Source organism: Mobula hypostoma, chromosome 16 (assembly GCF_963921235.1).
Source record: "Mobula hypostoma chromosome 16, sMobHyp1.1, whole genome shotgun sequence".
NCBI classification, from domain to species: Eukaryota; Metazoa; Chordata; class Chondrichthyes; order Myliobatiformes; family Myliobatidae; genus Mobula; species Mobula hypostoma.
The window spans coordinates 45,190,129-45,215,268 of NC_086112.1; the positions used below are offsets into that span (position 1 = coordinate 45,190,129).

The 25,140-nt window shown below is 40.8% G+C and overlaps 1 protein-coding gene across 16 annotated transcripts in view; it reads left to right on the plus strand.

Moving 5' to 3' along the window:
* Positions 1–2,633: 2,633 nt before the first annotated feature.
* Positions 2,634–25,140, plus strand: part of aopep (aminopeptidase O (putative)) — a 295,893-nt gene continuing 273,386 nt past the window's right edge. For 11 of the 16 annotated variants that reach the window (XR_010020603.1, XR_010020602.1, XM_063068850.1 and 8 more), the window contains exons 1-3: positions 9,717–9,848; positions 11,787–12,731; positions 18,357–18,520. Coding sequence is in view for 13 of the 16 variants with exons in the window: in XM_063068850.1 (XP_062924920.1) it covers positions 11,905–12,731; positions 18,357–18,520 (991 nt within the window). In the remaining 3 variants the exon portion in view is untranslated. Of the gene's footprint in view, positions 2,734–6,767; positions 6,986–9,716; positions 9,849–10,957; positions 11,067–11,786; positions 12,732–18,356; positions 18,521–23,584; positions 23,591–25,140 lie in introns of those variants that run through there. The other 5 variants (XM_063068847.1, XM_063068844.1, XM_063068845.1 and 2 more) reach the window with 5 other exon arrangements.

Here is a 25,140-nt window from a genome sequence, read left to right on the forward strand (position 1 = left end):
CTCTCGTTTCACTGATTTTGCCTGACATCATGTGTATCTCAGCATTCCAGCACCTGCAGATCTTTACTTTCCAATTGATTTCACTCTCAGGGTACCAAGGAAAAGCTTTCTGGAGTGCTCCCATGGTTGTAACTTTGGGAACTGTTCACAGCAGTCTCCAGGAAAAGTACTGTGACAATGACCAGGCATTTTTTAAAGTCACATTGCCGACTCGTGATCAATTTGCAAATAATGCTCAGAAATCTTATGTGTTCGGAGAATAAGAGTAGGGCACCTTCGGCCAGGAGATTCCACTTCTGATGGTGCAGTATTCCTCCAGTACTCTGAAAATCAGGTGCCCGGGTTGCTGATGGTTTGGCATCCGATTCCCTCATTACCTGAATGTGAGCTGGGGTTTAGAGTGTAAGTGCTGTCTGCAGCTAGAGTCAAAGCTGGAGACTACAACTTCAGCGGTTAGGAATGTGGGCGGGTTTGCAGCTGGAGTTTGTGCATTCATTCCTCATTCCAATTAAACTCAGTAGATTCGTTGAAGAATTTATTATATATCTGTGTATCATGTGATAACCATGAACTAGAAATATGAAATATTAAGAGTATAGAAAACCTGCTAGTCCAGAACAACCAATGTCTCAAGGATGCCAAAATAACAGTTTTATTAAATTAAGAATCCAGCAGGCCTAATCCTTAAAGGGTGAAATAATTGGACAAATTTCCCTGGCATTTCTATTATTGGAATTAATATTTGCTTAAAAAAAGTAACTTTACTGATGTAATAACATCTTACAGAACCACAACGATCCCTGTTTTAATGGAATGTTAAATGCCTCAGAAAGCTTCTTGAGTTCATCTGTGCCTTCTGGAGCACAATGACTGTTGCCACCCAGAAATACTTTTTTTTGTAAATAATGGAAGACTAATCAAACATCATTAGCCAAGACGTAAAGAAAGAAGAGATGTCTGTAAGCTTTATAATTAACCCAGGAGCAAGAGAAGCAGAGTTATGACATGAACAAGTTCTTCAACATTTCAGAAAAAGGGTGTAGCTGGTTGGCTGCAGTCTGAAACAAAGTTATCTGCTGATATTCCTAGGGCTGATTTTTTTTTAAACCAAGGGAGTACTAGCTGAACAGGAATGAAAAGCAGTTTGAGCTGTGGCTGAGAAGTGCTCCTTGAATTGGGTACCCAGGTCCTAATGAGATTTCAGAAATACAGGAGATTCTCCAGATGCTGGAGATCCTGAGCAACACACACAAAATGTTGGGGGAACTCAGCAAGTCAGGCAGCATCTATCGGGAAAGGATCAGTTTTCATTTTGGTCTTGATGAAGGGTCTCGGCCCAAAATGATGATTGTTCATTTCCCTCCATAGATGCCGCCTGATCTGCTGAGTTCTCCTGGTATTTTGTATGTGTTTCTCATGAGTTTTTGCAAAGCTCACTTAGGTTTGACAATGAACACACAGTGATCATAGGAATTACACGACCTTTTGTAACATAATTACTGGGGCTCCTATGTTCATTCATTGTGCACAGAGTTTCAAAGAGAACATTAAAACGTTGACTCACATCAGAAAATTTAGTTCTACTCTAAATTGTTGCTAACCAGTAATAAAATAATCTACTTAGCAATTGCCTTTCTTCAAGTGAAACTCTAAAGTGAGGCCCAGAAAATGCACTCGTGGTACAAAATATCACTTGATGTGCCCTGGCCTACATCTATTCAATGGGGATGATCAAAATTAAATATGAATATTATATTTCTCTGCTACTATGATGGTCATTTCTTGCTTTTTCCTTTCTGATGAAGGATCCAGAACAGAAATATTAACTGTTTCTCTTTCTGTAGGTGCTGGTTAACCCTGCTGAGCTTCTCTATAATTTTCTGCCTTTAAATTAAAACAAATTAATTGGTTCTAATCAAATGGACTGCTGCATTTCCCACATTATATTAGTGACTATACTTAAAAAGTACTAAATTACTGTAAAATGCTTTTGGATGTTGTGAAATTGTGAAGGGTATTTTTGTTTATTTTGACTGCAGTCTCTTACATATTGGCTGCTGATTGACTCAACTTCCAGCAAGTGACAATTACAATTACAGTCTCCTTGTGACCATTAGCACTTCCTCAATCTGTTTATTTTTTTCAAGATAAAGAAGCTTTCAGTAGAAGACAAAAACATTCATTAGCATGGAACTCTTTCCCAAATAAAAGTTTTTATACCAGTCTTTCTTATATAGTTATGGAAGCATCTGACATATTTAAAATTCCACACTTCTGGTGCAATCATTGATTACTCATGCACCAATAAATTGATAATTCATATCTGCCACTTCCCCTCTTACAACGCTGGAGGAACTCAACAGGTCAAGCAGCATCTGTGGGGGAAAGGAACTGTTGATGTTTTGGAGGGTGACCCTGCACGAGGAGAGGCAGGACTGGTGTAAAGAGGAGAACAGGAAGGGTGAGACAAGGGCTGGTAGGAGATAGGAGAGGCTGAAGCATGGGAGCAGAGCCAGCTGAAGGTGGGGGAAGGAGTGAAGTTGGAAGACAGAAGCACATGACCAAAAGGTAGACGTGGACAAAGAAAAATAAATCTGGAATCAGATGAAGCACGGTGGGAGGAAGGAAGGGTGAAGGTGGAGGCAGAGGCAGAGGCGATAAGCAGAGACGCAGGCTTCTAGGGCTGAATTCTGATAAATAAGGAAGAGTTAAAGAGCAGATTGAGCCAGATGGGTGAGTGGATATGGTGGGTAAAGAGTGTGACTATCTACTCATTTATGAAATTTGTGGGCTGTTGTGTCCTTCTCTTACAATAGATCTCGGTATGTTCTGTTCATTAGATTATTAACATCATAGAGTTAGAAGTTATCTTGTACCACACAAGATAGAAATGAACTCTGAATTCAGTGTGATCATATGTACTGACCTGTACCTACTCAATCAACCTTTTATACCTTGCTTTGCTCGCTCTTAAAGGGTAATTCTGTAAATTGACAGCATAGCTGATGGTTAGCTCAGTATTTGACGATTACGAGAATGAAAGGGTTAATGCATGAGCTGTGTTTGATGGCTCTGGGCCCGTACTCGCTGGAATTTAGAAGAACGAGGGGGAGGATCTCATTGAAATGTACTGAATATTGAAAGGCCTAGATGGAGTGTACGTGCAGAGAATGTTAGCATTAGTGGAAGAGCTAGGACAGGCTCAGGATAGAAGGACATTCCTTTAAAATAGAGACAAGGAGGACCTTCTTCAGGCAGAGTGTAGTGAATGTGCGGGATTCATTGTCACAGACAGCTGTGGAGGCCATGTCATTGGCTCTATTTAGAGTGTTCAGTAAGGGCGTTACGGGCAGGAGAAGGGCATTACGGGCAGGAGAAGGGCGTTACGGGCAGGAGGAGGGCTGAACTGGTGGAGCAGGCTCAGCAGCCGGATTCTGCAGAATGGTCTCATTCTGCTCCAACGTTTCACAGACTTATGGTCCTATGGTCAAGTCCTCACACCTGGCACAAACACATTATCTGCCAGGCAATAGGGGTTGTTGTATGCTTCTGAGATCTGGACTACCTACAATAAGCATCTTAAAATATTGGAAACATACCACCAACATTGTCTTTGAATTCTCCAGTTAGTAGGATGATATTGCATTAGATGGAATGCATAATCAAGGAACTGATGGAAGGGGACAGTCTTTTGTCTGCGAGTACCTGGGTAGTAATCTAAGTGGATGACTCCTTGCACCTGCCAGCTGATATCACAGCAACTCATTCCACATCTATCTGTTTGATAGAGGAAAACAGCTAACTAGCAATTATAGCATCTCCCAGTGGTGTAACCTTATATTTCTACCTTGCCATCTCTCTAACAGTTGATTGCATAATTGCTTGGTCAAGTTGGGGTGGGTGAGAATCACTGATCTCATTTCTGGAGGAACAACATACAGAGCAACAAATATATGTAGTTCAACCATTATAGACAAAATGAGTGGATTATGTTCACTTCATTCCTGCTCTTTCAGAAACTTTCCCACGCCTGGGAGTTGGCCAGATGAGATAACTATTAAAAGTGCTGTCATAGCTACACTTTTCACCTGGCTGCGCGAAAAGATATGCCATAAATTGTGTTTAATTGAGCTCCTGAAATGTGAGATTGGCTTCCTTATTGTTGCAAATTATCCACTGCAGCAGTATCAATTTTACATCCATTCTTCAAATGCCTGTAGCCTTTCTAAACTCTGTGAGTTTATTTGCTAAGACAGACAGGATGAGCATAGAACACAGAACATTACATCACAGTACAAGCCATTCAGCTCATGATGTTGTGCAAACCTTTTAACCTACTCTAAGATCAATCTAAATCCCCCCTCTTACATAGCCCTCAATTCTTCTGACATCCATGAGCCCACCTACGAGTTTCTTAAATGCCCCTAATGTATCTGAATCTACCAGCACCCTGTCAGGGCATTGCACACACCCACCACTCTCTGTGTAAAGAACTTGTCTCTGACATCCCCCTCATACTTTGCTCCAATCACCTAATTGTGAATTTCCCTCTTGTAAGCCATTTCCATCCTGGGAAGTCTTCGGCTCTCCACACTATCTGTGCCTCCTATCATCTTGTACACCTCTATCAGGTCACCTCTCATCTTCCTTCGCTCCAAAGAGAAAAGCTCTAGCTTGCCCTACCTATCTTTGTGAGACATGCTCTCCAATCCAGGAAGTATCCTGATAAAGCTCCTGTGCACACTCTCTAAAGCTTTCTGTATAACGAGGTGACCAGAACTGAACTCAATATTCCAAGTGTGGTCTACCCAGGGTTTTATAGAGCTGCAACGTTATCTTACAACTCTAAAACTTATTCCTCCGACTAAAGAAGGCCAACATGACATAAACCTTCTTAATCAACCTATCAACTTGTGTGGCAATTTTGAGGTATCTATGGATGTGGACCTAAAGATACCTCTGGGAATCTCCAGGCAAAGTAACACTCCATCTACCACCACTCTCTGCTTCCTGTGGGCAGGTGAATTCTCTGTAAACAGAACCAAGTTTCCCTGGATCCCATGCCTCTTAATTTTCTGAATGAGCCTACACAGGAAATCTTATCAAATGGCTTTACTAAAATCCATATACCCAACATGAACTGCCCTTTCTTCATCAATGTGGTTCATCACATCCTCAAAGAATTCACTCAGGATCGTGAGGCATGGCATGCTTCTCAAAAAGCCATGCTGTCTATCCCTAATCAGATTATGGTTCTCCAAATACTCATAAATCCTGTCTCTAAAAATCTTCTCCGCTAATTTGTCAACCATTGAAGTAATATTCACTGGTCTATAATTCGCAGGGTTATGACCACTCCCTTTCTTCAACAAAGGAATAGCATTTGTCATCCTTCAAACAATGTGGTACTACTCCTGTGGCAAGTGAGGATGTAAAGATCATCGCCAAAGGCCCAGTGAGTTCCTCCCTCGCTTCCCATTGTAACTTGGGGTATACCTCATCCAGCCCAGGGGACTTATTTATCCTGATGTTTGTCAGAAGTTCCAGCACATTCTCTTTCTTAATGTCAAAAAAAATTCTGAACAGATTCTGTTCTTTTAAAATCTGTTCAGATCCAAGGTTTTGCATTTAAATATAACTTCTATTTTTCCACATTCTTTCTGTGGAAATATGTTTACTAAATTCCAAAATGTTTCACTAGTATTAAACTAGGTTGGCAGGGGAGTGAGTCCCAGAGCGATGGAGTAGTTGGTGTAAAGGCAGATGCAACATATTGAGAGACTGTGAGGGAGGATAGGTTGTAATAGACATTCACTCTACTAGCCCGGCCGGGGGCGGGGGTCTTGATTCTTTTCCAAACTCAGCTTTCTAAACACAGCAGCTGACACATCTGAAGATCAAGCAATTGTTTTTCTAATAAGTTAATTTTCCCAACTGATGTTCTTTGTTTAGCTGCTTGTCGTAAATGGGAGCCAGTCTTTAGTTCTTAATGTAAGTGGCAAGCAGTAATCAGTTTGAGAGGGTCATCATCATCATCATCTTCATCATCAGGTGCCGTGCCCAGTTTGAGCTTTGACTGGCATGGCCCACACACTCCTGTTTTGGGTCAAGTGGATCAATTCATTGGTATTCATTTCCAGTTCTCTGGCTGCTGTCCCCATCATCATTTGTCTTTGTCTTCCTCTTGCTCTCTTCCCTTCAATCTTTCCCATAATTACCATGCATTCTAACTCCTCTTTCCTAATCACATGTCCAATGAAGTTACATTGCCTTTTCATGATCTCGTACATTATTTCTCTTTTTGTGTTTGCTCTGCTCATGACATTCTCGTTAGATATTCGTTTCATCCATGATATTCTTTGCATCCTCCTCAAAAACCACATCTCTGCTGCTTCAATTCATTTCCTCATGTTACTAGATATTGTCCAACATTCTGAGCCATATAACATAACTGGATAAACGTAACATTTCGGTACTCTGAGGCGGGTTGTCATGCCTAGTTTAGTGTTGATTTGAGAGGATACTCTTGCTATAAAGCAGGATGTTGACTCACAGCACCTGGACTGACTTCTCAAATTGCAGACAATGAGTTATTCAACTTGGCATTTTTCAAAATAGATAATGCTAGCTACCTTTTTAAGTTCAAGAAGGTTCAAAGACCAAATGGAAAACTTCACTTAGCATATCAATAGCTGATCTATTAGTAAGTTGGAAGGATTTGTACTCAAGGAATCAGCTTCATGTCATTAATTGTGTGTACCTGGGAACTCTGTCTCCAGGAGCATTTAGACCACTTGTGTTAAAAGGTATCTGAAAAGAATATCACCTGTGTGTAAAGTCACCCTAGAAGTAATAAAAAACTAGTGTAAGTGAAGAGAGCAGTTCAGGCTTATTAGGAACATTAAGAAGCCTGAGAGAAAGACAGGGTGGATTCCTCAGCCTTTGATTTCAGTGACAGATGACTGGCTCATCTGCAGTTCATGGGGTATGTCTTTTTAGCTTATCGGAATTGTATCTGTGTTTTCAAAATCCTTTGTATTTATAAATGGTTTGTAATTTGCAATTCTTTTATAATATAGAAATCCTCCATAATTTTGAAATGTGTTTTAAGAATAGCGTTTGGATTTAAATGTGTATCACTAAAAATGAACTATGGTTAAACTATTTTGTTAGCTGGAACTATCTCCTCCTTAGTAAGGAGAGGGACTCACCACTCAAATAGTGGGTAAGCTTGCTGTGGGGAATAAAGAGGGAAGTGAACTCGTCTTTGAAGATTGGGTAGTTATAGAACAACCTCCCCTTTGTGGATATCTATATCAGATAGGGCTTAGGGTCAAATTTGAGTTTAAAACTTTGCAGTCAGAAGAACCCAATACTATTGTTGTTCCTTTCCATGCCTCGTGGCACAATGCCCTTACCGTTTCTTTAGCATTTTTGCCTGTTTTTTTCCTGAGGCCGAGTTGCTAGCTCGACACTCAACCCAGCACAGATGGAAAGTGGGTAAGGAGCCAGCCGGATTCGAACCTGGAATCATTCACCTCAATGTCTGGTGCTGATGAGACCCTGACCTAAAGCTACACTCTGACTTCGGTTCTTTGTGGGAATGGGACCCGCTCTCAGGGTCTCATGACCGACTGCTTTTTGATATCCCAAGGACGCGGCCTGGAAGACGAGCGTGCCTTCAGGGTGCCAGATTTTTGTGGCTGTGGAAACAGGCCAGTTCAAGGCCGGTGCCCCTGACTGAGGCATCGCGGGAGAACACAGAACGTCAAGGGCAGCCGGTTAGCTGCCTAGCTGCCGTGGGCTGTGTGTCCAGAGACCTGAGCCCTGTGACTGACTCTCTGGGCGTAGAGCTCAGGAAAGGTGACGCAACAGGCTTTTAACATCATAAATCAGAGAGTTGTTTATGTCTCCCCTCTCGCTGTGAAATGGGGACACCTCTTTTTCCCTTATTAGGGAGAGAGAGAGAGAGAGTCTGAGGAATGTCAAATTACAGGGTGAACGAGTAGTCTTTGGGGTTCTCCAAGTCTGTGTCTTTGTTGATGCTTTGCTGCACACTTGAATGCTCAGTGAGGGGGGCCGCAGATGCTTTTTTGCTCGGTGGGGGGGGCTTTGGGGTTCTAACATTTAACTGTCATTCATTCTTTGGGGCGCTCCTCTGTTTTCGTGGATGTTTGCGAAGAAAAGTTATTTCAGGATGTATATTGTATACATTACTCTGACATTAAATGTACCTGTTGAAGCCTACTGATGCCACTACATCACTGGCCATCACAAGGCGGTGGATATGACATAAGGAACAGGGATGGAGATAAAGTGGTGAGATTGCTAATCAAGGATAGTTTCACAGCTGCAGACAAGAAAGACATCGTGGGAGGATCATGTACTGAGTCAGTGTGGGTGGAAGTCAGAACAGGAAGGGAACAATCACTCTGTTGGGAGCAATCCACAGACTCCCAAATAGCAATAGAGCATTGAGGAGCAGATCGCGAGGCAGATTTTGGAAAGCTACAAAAATAACACAGTTGTTGTCATGGTGACTTCAATTACACTATGATTGATTGGCATGTCCTTAGTGCAAAAGGTTAGATGGGACAGAATTTGTTAGGTGTGTCCAAGAAGGGTTCCTGACACAATAAGTATACAGGGTGACGAGAAGAGAGGCCACACTTGATCGAGTACTAGGCAATGAACCTGTTTAGGTGACAGAACTCTTGGGTAAGCATTTCAGAGACAGTAACCACAACTCACTCACCTTTACCAAAGGCTTGGAGAGGGATAGGACCTTCAGCATCCAGGGCATGCCCTTTTCTCACAGGTAGGAGATACAGAAGCCCGAAGGCACACACTCAGCGATTCAGGAACAGCTTCTTCCCCTCTGCCATCCGATTCCTAAATGGACATTTTTAATATACAGTATTTCTGTTTTTGCACATTTAAAAAATCTATTCAATATATGTAATTAATTGACTTCTTTGTTATTGTTTTATTTTATTTATTATTATTTTCTCTCTGCTAGATTATGTATTGCATTGACCTGCTGCTGCCAAGTTAACAAATTTCACGTCACTTGTTGGTGATAATAAATCTGGTTCTGAGATAATATGGAAAAGTATTTAATTAGGGGAGGGCAAATTATCATTCTATTAGACAGGAATATATGTACTCAGGGAAATGCACAACTGAACTGTGGAGGTTGTTTGGGGAGAACTAGCATGAAATTCTGGATAGGTTTGCTTCATTGATGTAGTGAAAGGGATTTTTGGGTGAAGGAACCATGGTTGACAAGAGAAGTTATACATGAAGTCAAGATGAAGAAAAAAGCATACTTAAGGTTTAGGAAGCAATGATGAGACAGGCTCTTGAGACTTATAAGTTAGCTAGGAGGAACTTAAGAAAGGACATGAGAAGACCTTTGCGAGTAGGATTAAGGAAAACCCAAGGCTTTCTACATGAAGAACAGAATGACTAGACTCTGGGTAAGAGGGATTAAAAAAAGGAAACTTGTGCCTGAAGTTGAAGGAGGTGGTGTTGGTCCTTAATGAATACTTTGCTGCACCGATAATTCCCCAACACCTACACAAAACGCCAATAACCAGACACTCCCAGTTCTCCCGCTTGTCCTGCTGGCGCCCCCTGGTGGCAGTGACTGAAAGATGCGGGTGGTTTTTTCTCTTGTGGGCGCTGGATGATGACGCAGGATGTCGCCTGGATGATTCGGCGGTGGAGCAGTAGAATGTGGAAGTGGAGCTGAGAGTATGAATGGAGTGGGTAATGGATGCCAGCGGGGCCCTGGGCGGGAGGTGGTGGTAGTTCATTGAATTGCAGAGAGAAGCAGTGTCGCTCAGGTTAGTGGCTGGAGTGACACCGGCGAATGATGCTGTGTTCACTTTGTACTGCTTGTCCTGTGCTCCCCTGGAATTTGCTGCGCAGAATTTTGATTCAGGCACTGGGGTGTTTACAACTTCAAAATAGCAAATAAAATGCAAAACTATACACAATGCAACGCTCATGTCTCACCGTGTACTGTAAAAGATAGTTTCAGTTTTATTTAAATAGACTTAATAGTTATTATACGTATATTCCGCGAAATAAACACGACTGAAATGGTGGTGGTGTGCACCTCAGGATAAACCAGAGGAAAAAATCCAGCTCTGGAGATCAACACCTCTGAAAGCCACGTCGTGGCGCTGCCTTTGTTACTAACATCACGGCTGGAAGTAATTGTGTCTTAGTCAAATGTATTGTTTTCAGTAAAAGCCTGTGACAATAACCAGTTTATCTAATGACTGGCGCTGAAAACCACCTACTGGACGAAGAGGAATAGTGGATGTTTCTGCTTCAGTTTTCCTTTATGTTTAAAATTGTAACTTGTTTTCTTAAATTCAAGAAAAAATTGGATAATATGTTTTACGTTTTTCAGTTAATGAAGCTGCTGTCTCATAGTGACACATGAGATATGACGTTTATTATACATGATGTTTATTAGATTTTTACCTGGTATTTTATTTAAATTAGTTTATGACAAGCGTAGTTAGATTTTGAAGGCAATGTATTTCAACTATTTTAAATGTTATTTAACAGTACATGAAACAATGGAGGAGCTCAGGGTCAGGCCGTATCTGTGGAGGGAAATGAACAGTTGGCATGTGGGATTAGACATTTAGGAAAAAAAAACATGAGAGATTTCTTCAACTGAGGGTGAAGATCCTGTGGAATTACTGAAGCTAGAAGGCAGTGGAGGTCATGTCACTGAAGGTATTTAAGAAAGGAGGAAATCCCAATGGATATTGAAGAGAATGGGAATGGGTTATTGAAACAGGATTAGCTATGGTTGAACTGAATGAGAGAGCTGGCTTGAGGACTGAATTTGTGCAGTATTTTCAATATGCACAGGATGGAAGTAAATTGCAGAGATGTAAACTTAGTCAGCTTCATTGTGGGTACTAGCCTCCGTAGTATCCAGGACATCTTCAAGGAGCGGTGCCTCAAAAATGTGGCATCCATCGTTCAGGACCCTGTCACCCAGATCATTCCTTGTTCTCACTGTTACCATCTAGAAGGAGGTACAGGAGCCTGAAGGCACACACTCAGCCATTTAGGAACAGCTTCTTCCCCTTTGCCATCCTATTTCTGAATGGACACTGAACCCATGAACTACCTCACTACATTATTAAAAATGTTTATTTTTGCACTACTTATTCAACTATTTTTTATATACACTTACTGTAATTCATGTTTTTTTCTATAATGTCTTGCATTGTACTGCTGCCACAAAGACAAATTTTGCGACGTGCAGGTGATATTGAACCCGATTCTGGTTCTGATATGTTATTAGGTTACAATAGTCGATTACAATTTGTTTATTTCATGGATAGGCTGAAATAGAACAAACATTGTGCCAAGTTTGAATCTGATGGAAAATATAAATCTGATTATTTTTGTGGGCTGAATCTATCTCAAAACCAACCCATTTCTGCAGCCACAGCTAAGTTTTATGCCAGATCCCAGGGAGGCTGTAAAATTAATAACTGGAGAAATTGCCATGTGTTAATATGCTCAAGATAATTCTTTCTTTACTCCTGTTCCTACTGATAAACAAGTTTTGGAAGAATTATGCAAAGTTGGCATAGATGTAGCCAGTGGGCCCATGGAAGGCACTGGGGCTCTGTGTAAACATTGGATTATGGGGAAAGCAGGGAATATGTGCTATTAAGGACAGTTTCAAAAATGACTTGTATTAGATAGACATTTTGTAATTTTCCCTTTTTTGTTTGTGTATGCAGGTTTAAAGAAAAACAGCAAATACTTATAAGAACAAATGGCAGAAATCTTGATGGATTATTTTTAAAAAAAATCAGGGCGTACTTATAGCACTGGAATACCACGGAATTTACACGTTAAATGTTAGCTATTGCTGGACAAACTATGAATGAAAATACAAATTCATCACTTGACCCCAACAAGGACGATCTTCCTCTCATGGCCAATACTAGTTGTATGCTGGTCAGACATTATGTATTAGATCTAGCAGTAAATTTTGACAGAGAAGTCATCAACGGTACCATTGTCCTCTTCCTAGAAACCAACAAAGTGTACAAAAGAACATCCAACCCTGTGGGAGCAGGTCAGCAACTCTCCTTACAAGGACTATTTGAAACTGAGCAACTAGGACCTTCATGCAGTCTGACTTCTGCATGTGAGGATCAGATGAGCAATCAAGCTAACCACCGTGATGGCAGAGTTACCAATGTTAATAGTTGTAACTATAGCAACAATGAGTGGGCTGGAGAGAGATCTGGTACAAGGGAGCTCTGCGATGACGGGAAGGATTTTGTGCTGGTGCTGGACTGTTGCGACCTTGTGGTGAATAAGGTGGAGGAAGTGAATGTTACTGCTGCAGCAGGTGCTGACAGGTTGAATGGAATGGACGTGCTCAAGCCAGAAGATGGCACTTTTTCTCAGGGACTGCAGGATGATCCCCAGAATAGCATAGTGGATGAAATTCTAGGTTTATCAGCAGATCGCTGGCAGGAGCAACATAATTATTACCTCCAGTGTAGCAACGTGCCTGGCTGTGGAGAACTCCAGTTTCAGACCGACACATGGAGCATGAAAATAAGGAAACCAGGAATACAAAGCCCTCAAGACTTCCCTCGTGTATTGAGGATCTGGTATGAAACGAAACCAGAGGGTGGCTCGGTTAAATGGACTAAGGACCAAAGTGGCAGGTTAGTTACTTTCGAATGCATGTTTCTTTAAAGCTTGTAATTTAATTATAATCTGTGATATATTGAGCTATTGGCAATGTTAATGAAGCAATACACACAAAATGCTGGAGGAACTCAGCAGGCCAGGCAGCATCTATGGAAAAGAGTTCAGTGGACATTTTGGGCCGAGAACCTTCCTCAAGGCTGGATAAAAAACGAATGTCAGAATAAGAAGGTTGTGAGAGGAGAGGAAGAAGTACGAGGTAGCAGGTGATAGGTAAAACCAGGAGAGTGGGAGGGGGTGAAGTAAAGAGCTGGGAAGTGGATTGGTGAAACATAGAAACATAGAAAATAGGTGCAGGAGTAGGCCATTCGGCCCTTCGAGCCTGCACCGCCATTTATTATGATCATGGCTGATCATCCAACTCAGAACCCTGCACCACCCTTCCCTCCATACCCCCTGATCCCCGTAGCCACAAGGGCCATATCTAACTCCCTCTTAAATATAGCCAATGAACTGGCCTCAACTGTTTCCTGTGGCAGAGAATTCCACAGATTCACCACTTTCTGTGTGAAGAAGTTTTTCCTAATCTCGGTCCTAAAAGGCTTCCCCTTTATCCTCAAACTGTGACCCCTCATTCTGGACTTTCCCAACATCGGGAACAATCTTCCTGCATCTAGCCTGTCCAATCCCTTTAGGATTTTATACGTTTCAATCAGATCCCCCCCTCAATCTTCTAAATTCCAACGAGTACAAGCCCAGTTCATCCAGTCTTTCTTCATATGAAAGTCCTGCCATCCCAGGAATCAATCTGGTGAACCTTCTTTGTACTCCCTCTATGGCAAGGATGTCTTTCCTCAGATTAGGGGACCAAAACTGCACACAATACTCCAGGTGTGGTCTCACCAAGGCCTTGTACAACTGCAGTAGTACCTCCCTGCTCCTGTACTCGAATCCTCTCGCTATAAATGCCAGCATACCATTCGCCTTTTTCATTGCCTGCTGTACCTGCATGCCTACTTTCAATGACTGGTGTATAATGACACCCAGGTCTCGTTGCACCTCCCCTTTTCCTAATCGGCCACCATTCAGAGAATAATCTGTTTTCCTATTTTTGCCACCAAAGTGGATAACTTCACATTTATCCACATTAAATTGCATCTGCCATGAATTTGCCCACTCACCCAACCTATCCAAGTCACCCTGCATCCTCTTAGCATCCTCCTCACAGCTAATACTGCCGCCCACCTTCGTGTCATCCGCAAACTTGGAGATGCTGCATTTAATGCCCTCATCCAAGTCATTAATATATATTGTAAACAACTGGGGACCCAGCACTGAGCCTTGCGGTACCCCACTAGTCACTGCCTGCCATTCTGAAAATGTCCCGTTTATTCCCACTCTTTGCTTCCTGTCTGCTAACCAATTCTCTATCCACATCAATACCTTACCCCCAATACCGTGTGCTTTAAGTTTGCACATTAATCTCCTGTGTGGGACCTTGTCAAAAGCCTTTTGAAAATCCAAATATACCACATCCACTGGTTCTCCCCTATCCACTCTACTGGTTACATCCTCAAAAAATTCTATGAGATTCGTCAGACATGATTTTCCTTTCACAAATCCATGCTGACTTTGTCCGATGATTTCACCGCTTTCCAAATGTGCTGTTATCACATCTTTGATAACTGACTCCAGCAGTTTCCCCACCACCGATGTTAGGCTAACCGGTCTATAATTCCCCGGTTTCTCTCTCCCTCCTTTTTTAAAAAGTGGGGTTACATTAGCCACCCTCCAATCCTCAGGAACTAGTCCAGAATCTAACGAGTTTTGAAAAATTATCACTAATGCATCCACTATTTCTTGGGCTACTTCCTTAAGCACTCTGGGATGCAGACCATCTGGCCCTGAGGATTTATCTGCCTTTAATCCCTTCAATTTACCCAACACCACTTCCCTACTAACATGTATTTCGCTCAGTTCCTCCATCTCACTGGACCCTCTGTCCCCTACTATTTCCTGAAGATTATTTATGTCCTCCTTAGTGAAGACAGAACCAAAGTAATTATTCAATTGGTCTGCCATGTCCTTGCTCCCCATAATCAATTCACCTGTTTCTGTCTGTAGGGGACCTACATTTGTCTTTACCAGTCTTTTCCTTTTTACATATCTATAAAAGCTTTTACAGTCAGTTTTTATGTTCCCTGCCAGTTTTCTCTCATAATCTTTTTTCCCCTTCCTAATTAAGCCCTTCCTAATTAAAGAGATATATCTGATAGGAGAGGGCAGAAGGCCATGGAAGAAAGAGATGGGGAGGAGCATCAGGGGGAGGTGATGGGCAGGTAAAGAGATAAAGGTGAGAGAAGGAAATGGGAAGGGGAATGGTGAAGAAGAAGAGCGGTGGGGGGGCAATTACTGGAAGTTCGAGAAATCAATCAAGCTCTGTTAAAATTGTTAACTGGAAATGAGATACAAGTGAAGCAAACATTTATTTTCCACTCAGCACAGTGCTTTTATATCAACAAACTTTCAAATGTCAACACTTTTTCAGTATATTTTTATTAAGATACTTTTAAAATAGTACAGTTTGGTTAATTCCTTTCAATGTATTTGACAGATAGTACAGGGTGCTTTATATAACAGTTTTTCACAAGTACAGTACATGTAATGCTGACACAAGTTCCTCCTAAAATCAGTGTAACTGCGGCCCGTGTTTGGATGGCAGACGGGCTAAGCCATGCCATGTTTTTCGATCGTTCTTCAAAGCTTGGAGATGGTCACTTTAAAGTCTTGGCTTAGTGATGAACTAGAACTGCTCTTCATTTTGCTGATACCCTGGGGGATCCTCAGTAGCACCCTTTTCTAATAATTTTGCCTTTTAGTCTGTTTTATGCACTTAACGGTGAAGAATGTTAGCCATTGAGAAGTGAAACAGTTTGCAATTTGTGCGGCGAATGTTAGCTGGATGAGAGGCAGAGCGAAGTTCCCCTAGCGTGACCTCGCCCTAGACTTAATTTTGCTCCCCCTGAAAAGCCAATGCATTGTGTTTTGTGCTTAGCAATGCCGTTCAGTTTATGATCACTCTGAATGAAGCTGCCAGTTTAAGCACAAACTGGGACATTTTTATTCCCTGGCTGTATGCTGACTAGAAACCAAAATGAGAGTTTTGACACACATTTCCACATATGGCAGCACATATTCCACACCTGGAAGCAAGTGGATATTTATAACCTCCATTTCAAAAAAGAAAGGCTAGTCTGTTGTTCTGTGTCACCAATCAACGTAATGGTTAATAAATAGACTTCGTTGAACAATTATAATTTGATCATTGAGTTTGACTGGCAAATATTGCATAATTATGTTATTGTACTGGCTGAACAGTAAGATTATATATTTTACTACGTGGTGTGTTAATCAGATAGTTTAACAACATGTATAAATAGTTATTGCTCAACGTGTATTTTCAATAAAGCTGAAAGTATGGTGCTTGAACAACGAAGGATAGCCCGACACGGATTGATGTCGCCTGGCAGTGTGTGCTCAGTTACATAATGAACTGCATTAGCACAGGATCAGGTTAATTTAATATCTCATTCTGGTCTATTTTCTGTTCCTCTGGGACCAGGGATCATGAGAATTTGAATTAAAGTAGGATGAAGATAGTGCAGCTAGCTCATTATAAATGCTGCAAATATCCTAATTTAACTCGTGGCTTGGAATCTTTTGAAATAGTGCAATAGATCGGTGTTGAAGGTGAGTTTTCCTTTCCATCGCCGCTGGGCACTTCACAGTGAGAATTCTATTTATGTTGTGAACTAACTGACACACTTAATGATAGTATTGTCACCTGCATCTCTTTAAAACTATGTCAGTGTTTGCTTTTTTTTTTGCTGTGTGCTGATTGCTCATTGAAATATTGGTTTAAATATGGTTTTGATGTTAATAATGGATGTAGTTATCATTGTAAAGGTGGTTTTGTCAAATTAGTTGGATTTCTTCAGGTTCTTCACATCTTCAGCCACTTGTTAGTTAGTTTAAATCAAGGTCGCTGATCTTGATTCTAACACAAGTAAGAGCTTTGTTTTCCTTTCCTTTATTTTCCTTTGCGATTTTAATTTGTTTCTGGTATTAAAGCTATTTTTAAGGAATTTTTCCATCTCTTTGGTCAATTGTCCTGTTCTTATGTATTTAAATATCAATGATGTACAAACATAGTTCACAGGCCTCTGAGGGCGGCAAGCTGTCACAAGGCCATGAGTAGTTGGAGCCTTAGGATCTGCTGCTGAAGATGGTCACGGTAGTCAAGCTCCATGCTTAGTTGGAATAGCGGAGCTGAAAATGATGAATGCAGCCGCAGGCAAGGAATGAAATGGAAGAGGACTGTTCGTTGGCGGTGAATGAGAATATGAGCCTGGATTGAGCTCTTCCTGGCCTTTTATGATCGTGTAAAGAATTGGGTAGGACTTACTATGTACCATCTTGCCTGAAAGGTTCTTTCAGTAATGTAGCAGTCACTGTGTCCTGCACATAGTACTTTTGAAGTGCTCAATTGCTGAAATGAGCTTGAAAGCCAAGGCCCTCTGATTCACATCAAGAACATTGCACCTTAGCCAAGCCTGGGGTCTCAAGATTTAATTGCTGGTCTGCACCAATCTTAGTTTTGCTTGTAGAGGGGTAGTTTCACTGGGCATTTACTTGCACTGTAAATCTGATTGTTATTTCCCCTGGTACTATAGTGCCTTTACCTCTTAAATAGAATTCTATTTCCGTTCCTGCACTATTCACTATGACTGTTAATTCAGAGCCATCTGTCCACAAAGTTGCCTTTCAACCATTGCCCACCCCCCCACTCAGTAAGCTTCCATGTGCATGCTTTGCGTGGTGCCTTACAGCTTGCAGTACCCTTTCTCCGATCAACTGGGTTGGTCCGGTCACCCCAGCTGAGGTCCACCCTGCCGGCTACCTATCTGCACATCGATTCTGTGGCTCTCATGTTGTCCAGCTTTTCAGCTTCCTTATCGACTCGTCACGAACATCAGTTTGGGCTCTGCTCTTCCTTGTGAACAGAACAAGGAAAGGCATTTGACCTTCTACAGGGGATTGAAAGCAGGTATCAGCATGAGTCCTTAAAGTCCCACAACCTTCTGTTCCTAAATGGCCAGCCTATTCTTTCAGTTTTTCTCTATACTCTACCTTCTTCTTTCTCCTTTTCTATTCATCAACTACTTCATGAGTCCTCAGGCAGGTTTTCGAACTGAAGTGCCGACATTTCCTCTGCCCCCTACTTCCCCCGCCACCGCAACCATAGATGCAACTGAACCTGCTAAATTCATTCAGCAAATTGTTTGTAGTTTTCCCTCAACCATCTCCCAGTGTATGGTTAGTATAAGTGGGTGTTTGGCATGGACTTAGTAGACTCAAGGACCTGCTTCTGGCTGAAGATCAAAAGGTTTCTATTCAGCAGATCAAGTAAGTGACATAGCACAACTTCTTGCATAAAAATCATATAGAATAATAATTAGTCCTAACGAAGGGTCTCGGCCTGAAACATCGACTGCACCTCTTCCAATAGATGCTGCTTGGCCTGCTGCGTTCAGCAGCAACTTTGATGTATGTTGCAATAATTTATTTTTGTTATTTTTCAGACCCTGTGTATACACAGCAGGATCTCCTATAAACAACAGAGCACTGTTTCCATGTCAGGAGCCTCCAGTAGCCATGGCAACTTGGCAAGCCTCGATTTGGGCCCCCAACGATACTGTGGTTCTAATGAGTGGTGAAAATTGTGCTGAACCCCACCAGGCTGGAGGTAAAGAGGACATTTGGAAGGATATTGCATTCCTTTATTTCATGGACCATATGATATAAATAGGTGCAGAAGTAAGATCATTGTGAGTAAAATGAAAACAACTGAATTAATAAATTGTCAGCATTAAAATAAACTGGACCAGAAACAAGAAGCAAGGTTTGTATTCTTGGGATGTTCTAAATACTTAATGATCGAAGAAGTGCCTTTGAAGTGCATTCACTGCTGTGGTGTAGGAAATGTAGCAGCTGATTTGTGCACAGCTAGCTTGGTAATTCAGCAATTTGACAATGACCAGTAATCCACTTTAAAAGAACAGTAGCGGGCATCTCCTCTGCTCCCTTTCAGAATGGAGTCTGTGGATTTTTTGTGATTGCATTGGGTTTGCTGTCTGTGAAGCTCTGAACTCAAATGGTGGTCTTAAGCCCAATTCGATATAGATAGCTCTAGGTACGCTCACCGAAAGGAGTTTTCTTCAAATGTTAGATCACTTCCTTGTTTATCCTCCGCAGCGAGTTTAACTGTCAATACCCACTATGTGACTGGTGGCTCACCCCTTCCTACCAAGGAGAAGATGCTTCCAGCTAATGAAGTAATTTAAATACAGTTCATTTATTTTTAATGGTACCCATTTAAATTCGGATAAAATTCTTAAAACACATCTAAAACTCACAGAGGATTTCTACCTTGTAAAAGACTTCCAGATTACAAATGATTTCTAAAACACAAAGGATTTCCAAAACACGTGCAATTCCTATAAGCGGAAAAGAAATCCCAATGAGTTGCAGATGAACAAGTCATTTGTCGCAGAAATCAAAGGCAGGGGAATGGATTCTAGTCATCCCTGTCTTTCTGTCATTCTTCTTGTCATTCCATGACTATTCCTAACACGCCCGACTGCTCTCTAACATTTATACCATATGTTGCTACTTGGTGATTTCACACGCATTTGATATTTTTCAGGTAACTTTGCTAGGGAATTTTCATAGATGATCTAAAAGCTTCTGGGGACAGAGATCCCAGACACCCAGAATTAATGATGTGAAGGCTGACTCTCTGAATACACAAATATTGATTGTACACCATTGATTGATCAATTATTTGATGTGCTAAGTGATAGTATCAGTTTGCTCTGCAATCTTTCTTGAACTAAATAACTCAGCCAACATTGTCCGGTTTGATGCAGGCCCAATTAAAATAATCCCATTATTTTACACTGCCACTGCATTGCTTGAGCAGCTAGCCCTGAGCTGCGTGCCAGCAGCCTATGCTGTATAAGACCATAAGACATAGGAGCAAAACTAGGCCGTTTGGCTCATCGAGTCTGCTCCGCCATTCAGTCATGGCTGATCCTTTTTTCTATCTCCTCCTCAACCCCAGTTCCTGGCCTTCTTCCCATAACCTTTGGTGCCATGTCCAATCAAGAACCTATCAATCTCTGCCTGAAATACACCCAACGACCTGGCCTCCACAGCTGCATGTGGCAACAAATTCCACAAACTCACCACTCTTTAGCTAAAGCAATTTCCCCGCATCTCTGTTTTGAAAGGGTGCCCTTCTATCCTGAGGCTGTGCCCTCTTGTCCAAGACTCTCCCACCATGGGAAACATCCTTTCCACATCTACTCTGTCTAGAACTTCCAACATTCAAAAGGTTTCAATGAGATCCCCCCTCATCCTTCTGAATTCCAGCGATTACAGACCCAGAACCATCAAATGTTCCTGGTATGATAACCCTTTCATTCCTGGAATCATCCTTGAGAACCTCCTCTGGACCCTCTCCAATGCCAGCACATCTTTTCTAAGATGAGGGTCCAAAACTGTTCACAATACTCAAGGTGAGGCCTCACCAGTGCCTTATAAAGCTTCAGCGTCATATCCTTGCTCTTGTATTCTAGACCTCTTGAAATGAATGCTAACATGGCATTTTCCTTTCTCACCACTGACTCAACCTGCAAGTTAACCTTCAGGGTGTTCTGCACAAGGACTCCCAAGTCCCTCTGCATCTCAGATTCCTGGATTTTCTCCCCATTTAGAAAATAGTCCACACATTTATTTCTACTACCAAAGTGCATGACCATGCATTTTCCAACATTGTATTTCATTTGCCACTTTCTTGCCCATTCTCCTAATCTGTCTAAATCCTTCTGCAGCCTACCTGTTTCCTCAACACTACCTGCCCCTTCACCAATCTTCGTATCCTCTGCAAACTTGGCAACAAAGCCACCTATTCCGTCATCTAAATCATTTATATACAGCATAAAAAGAAGTGGTCCCAGCACCAACCCCTGCAGAACACCACTGTTCACTGGCAGCCAACCAGAAAAGGATCCTTTTATTCCCATTCGCTGCCTCCTACCAATCAGCCAATGCTCTAACCATGTTAGTAACTTTCCTGTAATACAATGGGCTGTTAACTTGGTAAGCAGCCTTATGTGTGGCACCTTGTCAAAGGCCTTCTGAAAGTCCAAATATACAACATCCAGTGCATCCCTGTTATCTATCCTACTTGTAATCTCCTCAAAGAATTCCAACAGGTTCATAAGGCAAGATTTTCCCTGAAGGAAACCATGCTGACTTTGATCTACCTTGACCTGAGTTACCAAGTACTCCATCACCTCATCCTTAACAATTGACTGTAACATCTTCCCAACCACTGAGACAATGCTGTTTGTTTGCAAAGTTGTTCTTTAGACTTGAGACTGATTATTGCTTCCAATGAACATTAAGAACTGAAGACTGGTTCTTGTTTATGACAAGGAGTTGAGCAAGGAATATTAGTTGGAAATTTAACTTACTCAAAAACATCTCTTTGAACCCTGGAAGAGCTGGCTGCTGTGTTAGAAAGCTGAACGTGGCAAAAAGGCCTCTCTGGGTCTTGGACAGTGAATATCCATCACGCTTTTATGTATACTAACGATAAGGTCAGACCACAGTTTAAAATTTAATCTCAAGACAACACTTCTGATCTTTACTCACATGCCTTATAAATGCAGAACGAATTCTGTTGGATTTCCATTTAAATTTATCTGCAAATGCAAATAGAATGCTCATATAGAATTGGGAAGGTAAGTACTGAAGTGGCTGAAGTTAGGTGATGGAAGCAGGTTATATTGATCAAGGTGAAGTTTGATATCAGAATGGGATATCGGGATTTAACAGAATTTTAAGTTTGTGATGTTGGGGATCAGGAGCAAATTTAATTCAAGCTTAGGCTCTATTGTGGTAACCTGCTTAGAACTGTCCACTAAAATGCTTGCCACAACCTCAAAAACAAATTCTTCACCTTATCTCTACAATATGTATAAGTGGCTTGGAATTTATTGTTGTTCTGCTATAGTGTAAGGAAACACTTTTACAGGGTAATTTGGATGAGGTGAGATGGTATCTATGGAGAAAATAATTTTTCTTGCAAGTCGATCCATGCTACTTTTGTTTACTGCTTAGGGATGTGAAGCATCTGAGTTTTATGTGTGAAATTGAAAGGTATTTATACATTTGTGCTGAACACAGATGTATAGTGAGTGTGGGACTGTAACTTTGAGGCTTGGCTGACACCCAAAAGAACAATTTAAATTCAATCAAAGCATTTTGATGATCTATCAACCCTTTAATTAAATGGCAGTCTTACTACGTGGCTAATCATTCATACTTCTAATAATAGGAATGAACTCCCAGAGTTGTGTTATATTAAGGAGACCATTGCTGTTCCCTTCAAATAATATTTAATGAAAACTAGGCATGCAAGTCTAATATTCCTGAATCATGAATGAGACAATTTTGAGAATTATGGGCTTGTAATAATTATAATAAGGCCGAACTGGAACTTTTCAGTTTAAGCTGTTGATAGACATCAAACAATCATAATTGCAACAGAAATGGTTTGTTCATTATTCTGTGTTATGCTGATGATGGTCTGCTTCCGTTTGCAGAGATTGTGCACTAGTATCACAGACGATAAGGAAGCTCACACTGCTCCCTTGATTTTGGAGCATTGGCTCACACACTGCTGCAAAATAAATTGTTTCCATGAGTACTTGATTGGATTTGCTTTTTTTTAAGTTGGCAGCAGTTCTTTTACTTTGGTATTATCATGATGTTTATAAGTAATTTGACTGGTTGATGCCTGTAGTTTACTGCATAAAGTATTTCACTCTGAAAACAACAACCTGAGTAGGCACAAAGATTGTAAAGTTAACTTTCTTTGTGTTTCATTCAATATCCTTAAATGCACTCTCTTTTTCTCTCTCTTCACCACCCACCCACATCCCCCATCGCTTAATCTTGTTTTCATGTTTGTTTCCAGTTAGGTGATTGAAAGTTTCTATAGTGAAAGGTCCAAATAAGAATTTTATTGCAGTTCTTTTACTTCTGTAATGATGGAAACCTAGTTCTTTATCATGTTTGCCAGCTCTATTTTTTTTACAAATTGACCCTCGGCCGTGACATCAGAGTGTTTTATGACAGTTTGTCTTTCTATGAATCACTGTTGTAGAATAATTGTTCACTGGTTCTTGAAATTTCTTTCATTTATATTGCATGGAAGACAAAAGAAATAAATTGGTTTATGAAGACCATGAATTAGGTTTAGGCTGTATGACACTACTTGAAAAAATTCTTCAGATTAAATTAGGCAAAGTAATGATTCTCACAATGAAACTGCATCAATGGTAATAAGGAATGATTTGAGTGCATTTAAGTTTTTGGTTTATGTGATGTTGAAATTCATTAAATGCCCTCTGCTAGGAAATGACGTGAATAATATTGATCCAAATTTACTGGAAAGATCAAAATCAATTTTTCTCATCTTATTTTAGTGCCCTTTTATTCTTCTGCAGTAACAAATCAAACTAACTAATTGAATTTGAGCTTTTTTCTCTTGTAGGTACAAAAGTCAAGTAGTTCTTAGAGCTACAGCATTTTAGCTTACAAACTGTGTGAAGCTGGTCCTTATGTGTAATTTCTTGCCAAGTATAGGTCAAAAGCACTGTGATATTTGATCATTTTGAAATATACCAAGATTTGTCAGGGTAGTTTAGTTGATGGTTCAGCAGACTGAGGTGTTTGGAAGCAGGTAAGTATCAAAGGAGTTTGCCTTCCAGAACTGGGATGAGAAGAAATTTCTTAATCTAAAGAATACCACGTGTCTGGAATTTTCTAGGTATGAGGTCACACTGTATAGTCATGGCCAAAACCGATAGGTTTTTACGTATTCAGATAATCAAGGAATATTGGATTAGTGTAGGAAAGTGGCACTGAAATAATTATTCAGTTACATAGATTTGAATGGCTTCGTCCTGCTACTGTTTCTTACGTGAGCCATAACAGCCTCAATTTAGCTGCTTCGAGAATGGCAGTTGTTTTCTGATTAGAAACCTGTATTCATTACAAAGCCTGGGATATTGAAAGCTTTGGCAGAAGGAGTTGAGCTTCTTGAGAGTTTTGACATAGTTTCATAATGTATCATAATGTCCCATCCAGCAGCAAGAAAAACTAATTAGAACCCATTCCCAAATGTGAAGGTACTCTTGCAGTGACTGTGAGATAATGTTAGATGTACTTTTACTAAAAGTTGTACCAATTTGCTGCAATAGGCTGCCTTGTATTATCTGGGTACATTTTATTTAGTATTTTGTTGCGTCATTTTCTCGATCTTCACCATGTTCTATAAGTACCTGTGATATTCATCTTATGGCTTTCCTTTGTGGGCCTTGGTGTGCTGCTTTGACAAGTTCTTATGGATTTTTCTGTCGTAATCATTATGCCATTTCTGGCATGAAGAAAGTTGAACAAGTAGTTGAAACTTTCCATGAGCTGAAAACAAGAATACCACGTGATACATAAGGAAGAGAACAAGGAGCAGATTGTGTTGTTAACAAAGAACATTGTGACAATAATCACCATGAAACTGTTGGCAGCTTTGGCTGATTGTAACCTGGTACTGCAATAGTATAGGTAGTTTATAATGGAAGAATGGTTGACTCATGGCAAGAGTATGTTGCTCAATAAAACCATTTGGATCACAAACGCTTTGACAAATCTCCCTGACAGTTCCAAGACTGCTTATCATGAAACTGGAAATAATGGATTATTTCAGTCAAGTTTACTGATTGTGTGAGGATATGTGTGGAGACAGGTTCTGGAGGAACAATAGTTTTACTTTTAGTGATACGCAGTAGAAGGACATAGGAACTCAAGTCAGCTGATTAACACATTAAGTTGTCCATCAGTCGCCAAAGTCATAGTTGATTTGTGACTTCATACTTTGGCCTGTTCCCGTAGATGTTAATCCTTTTGGTTTACAAAAATCTATCCAACTTTGATTGAATATTTACAGATACCCCAGTATCAACTGCTGTTTGGGGAATGTAATTCTGGAGTTCTACCACTTCTTTAGTTTTATCTAGAAATATCTCATCCTGAAGAATAGTGTTGGAAATTGTTGATTACAGCTTGAGAAATACCAGTGTGTATTGCTTTTCTCTGAATATGTTGGCATTGCAACGTATCAAATGAGTTCTTCCTATTTATGTCAAATGGATCTTGTTTACCTTTCGAGTAAAAAAAGTCATTCCATGTATTGAGACTATAACGGGAACAGTTCTCTTCAGAGTGATGCTTTTG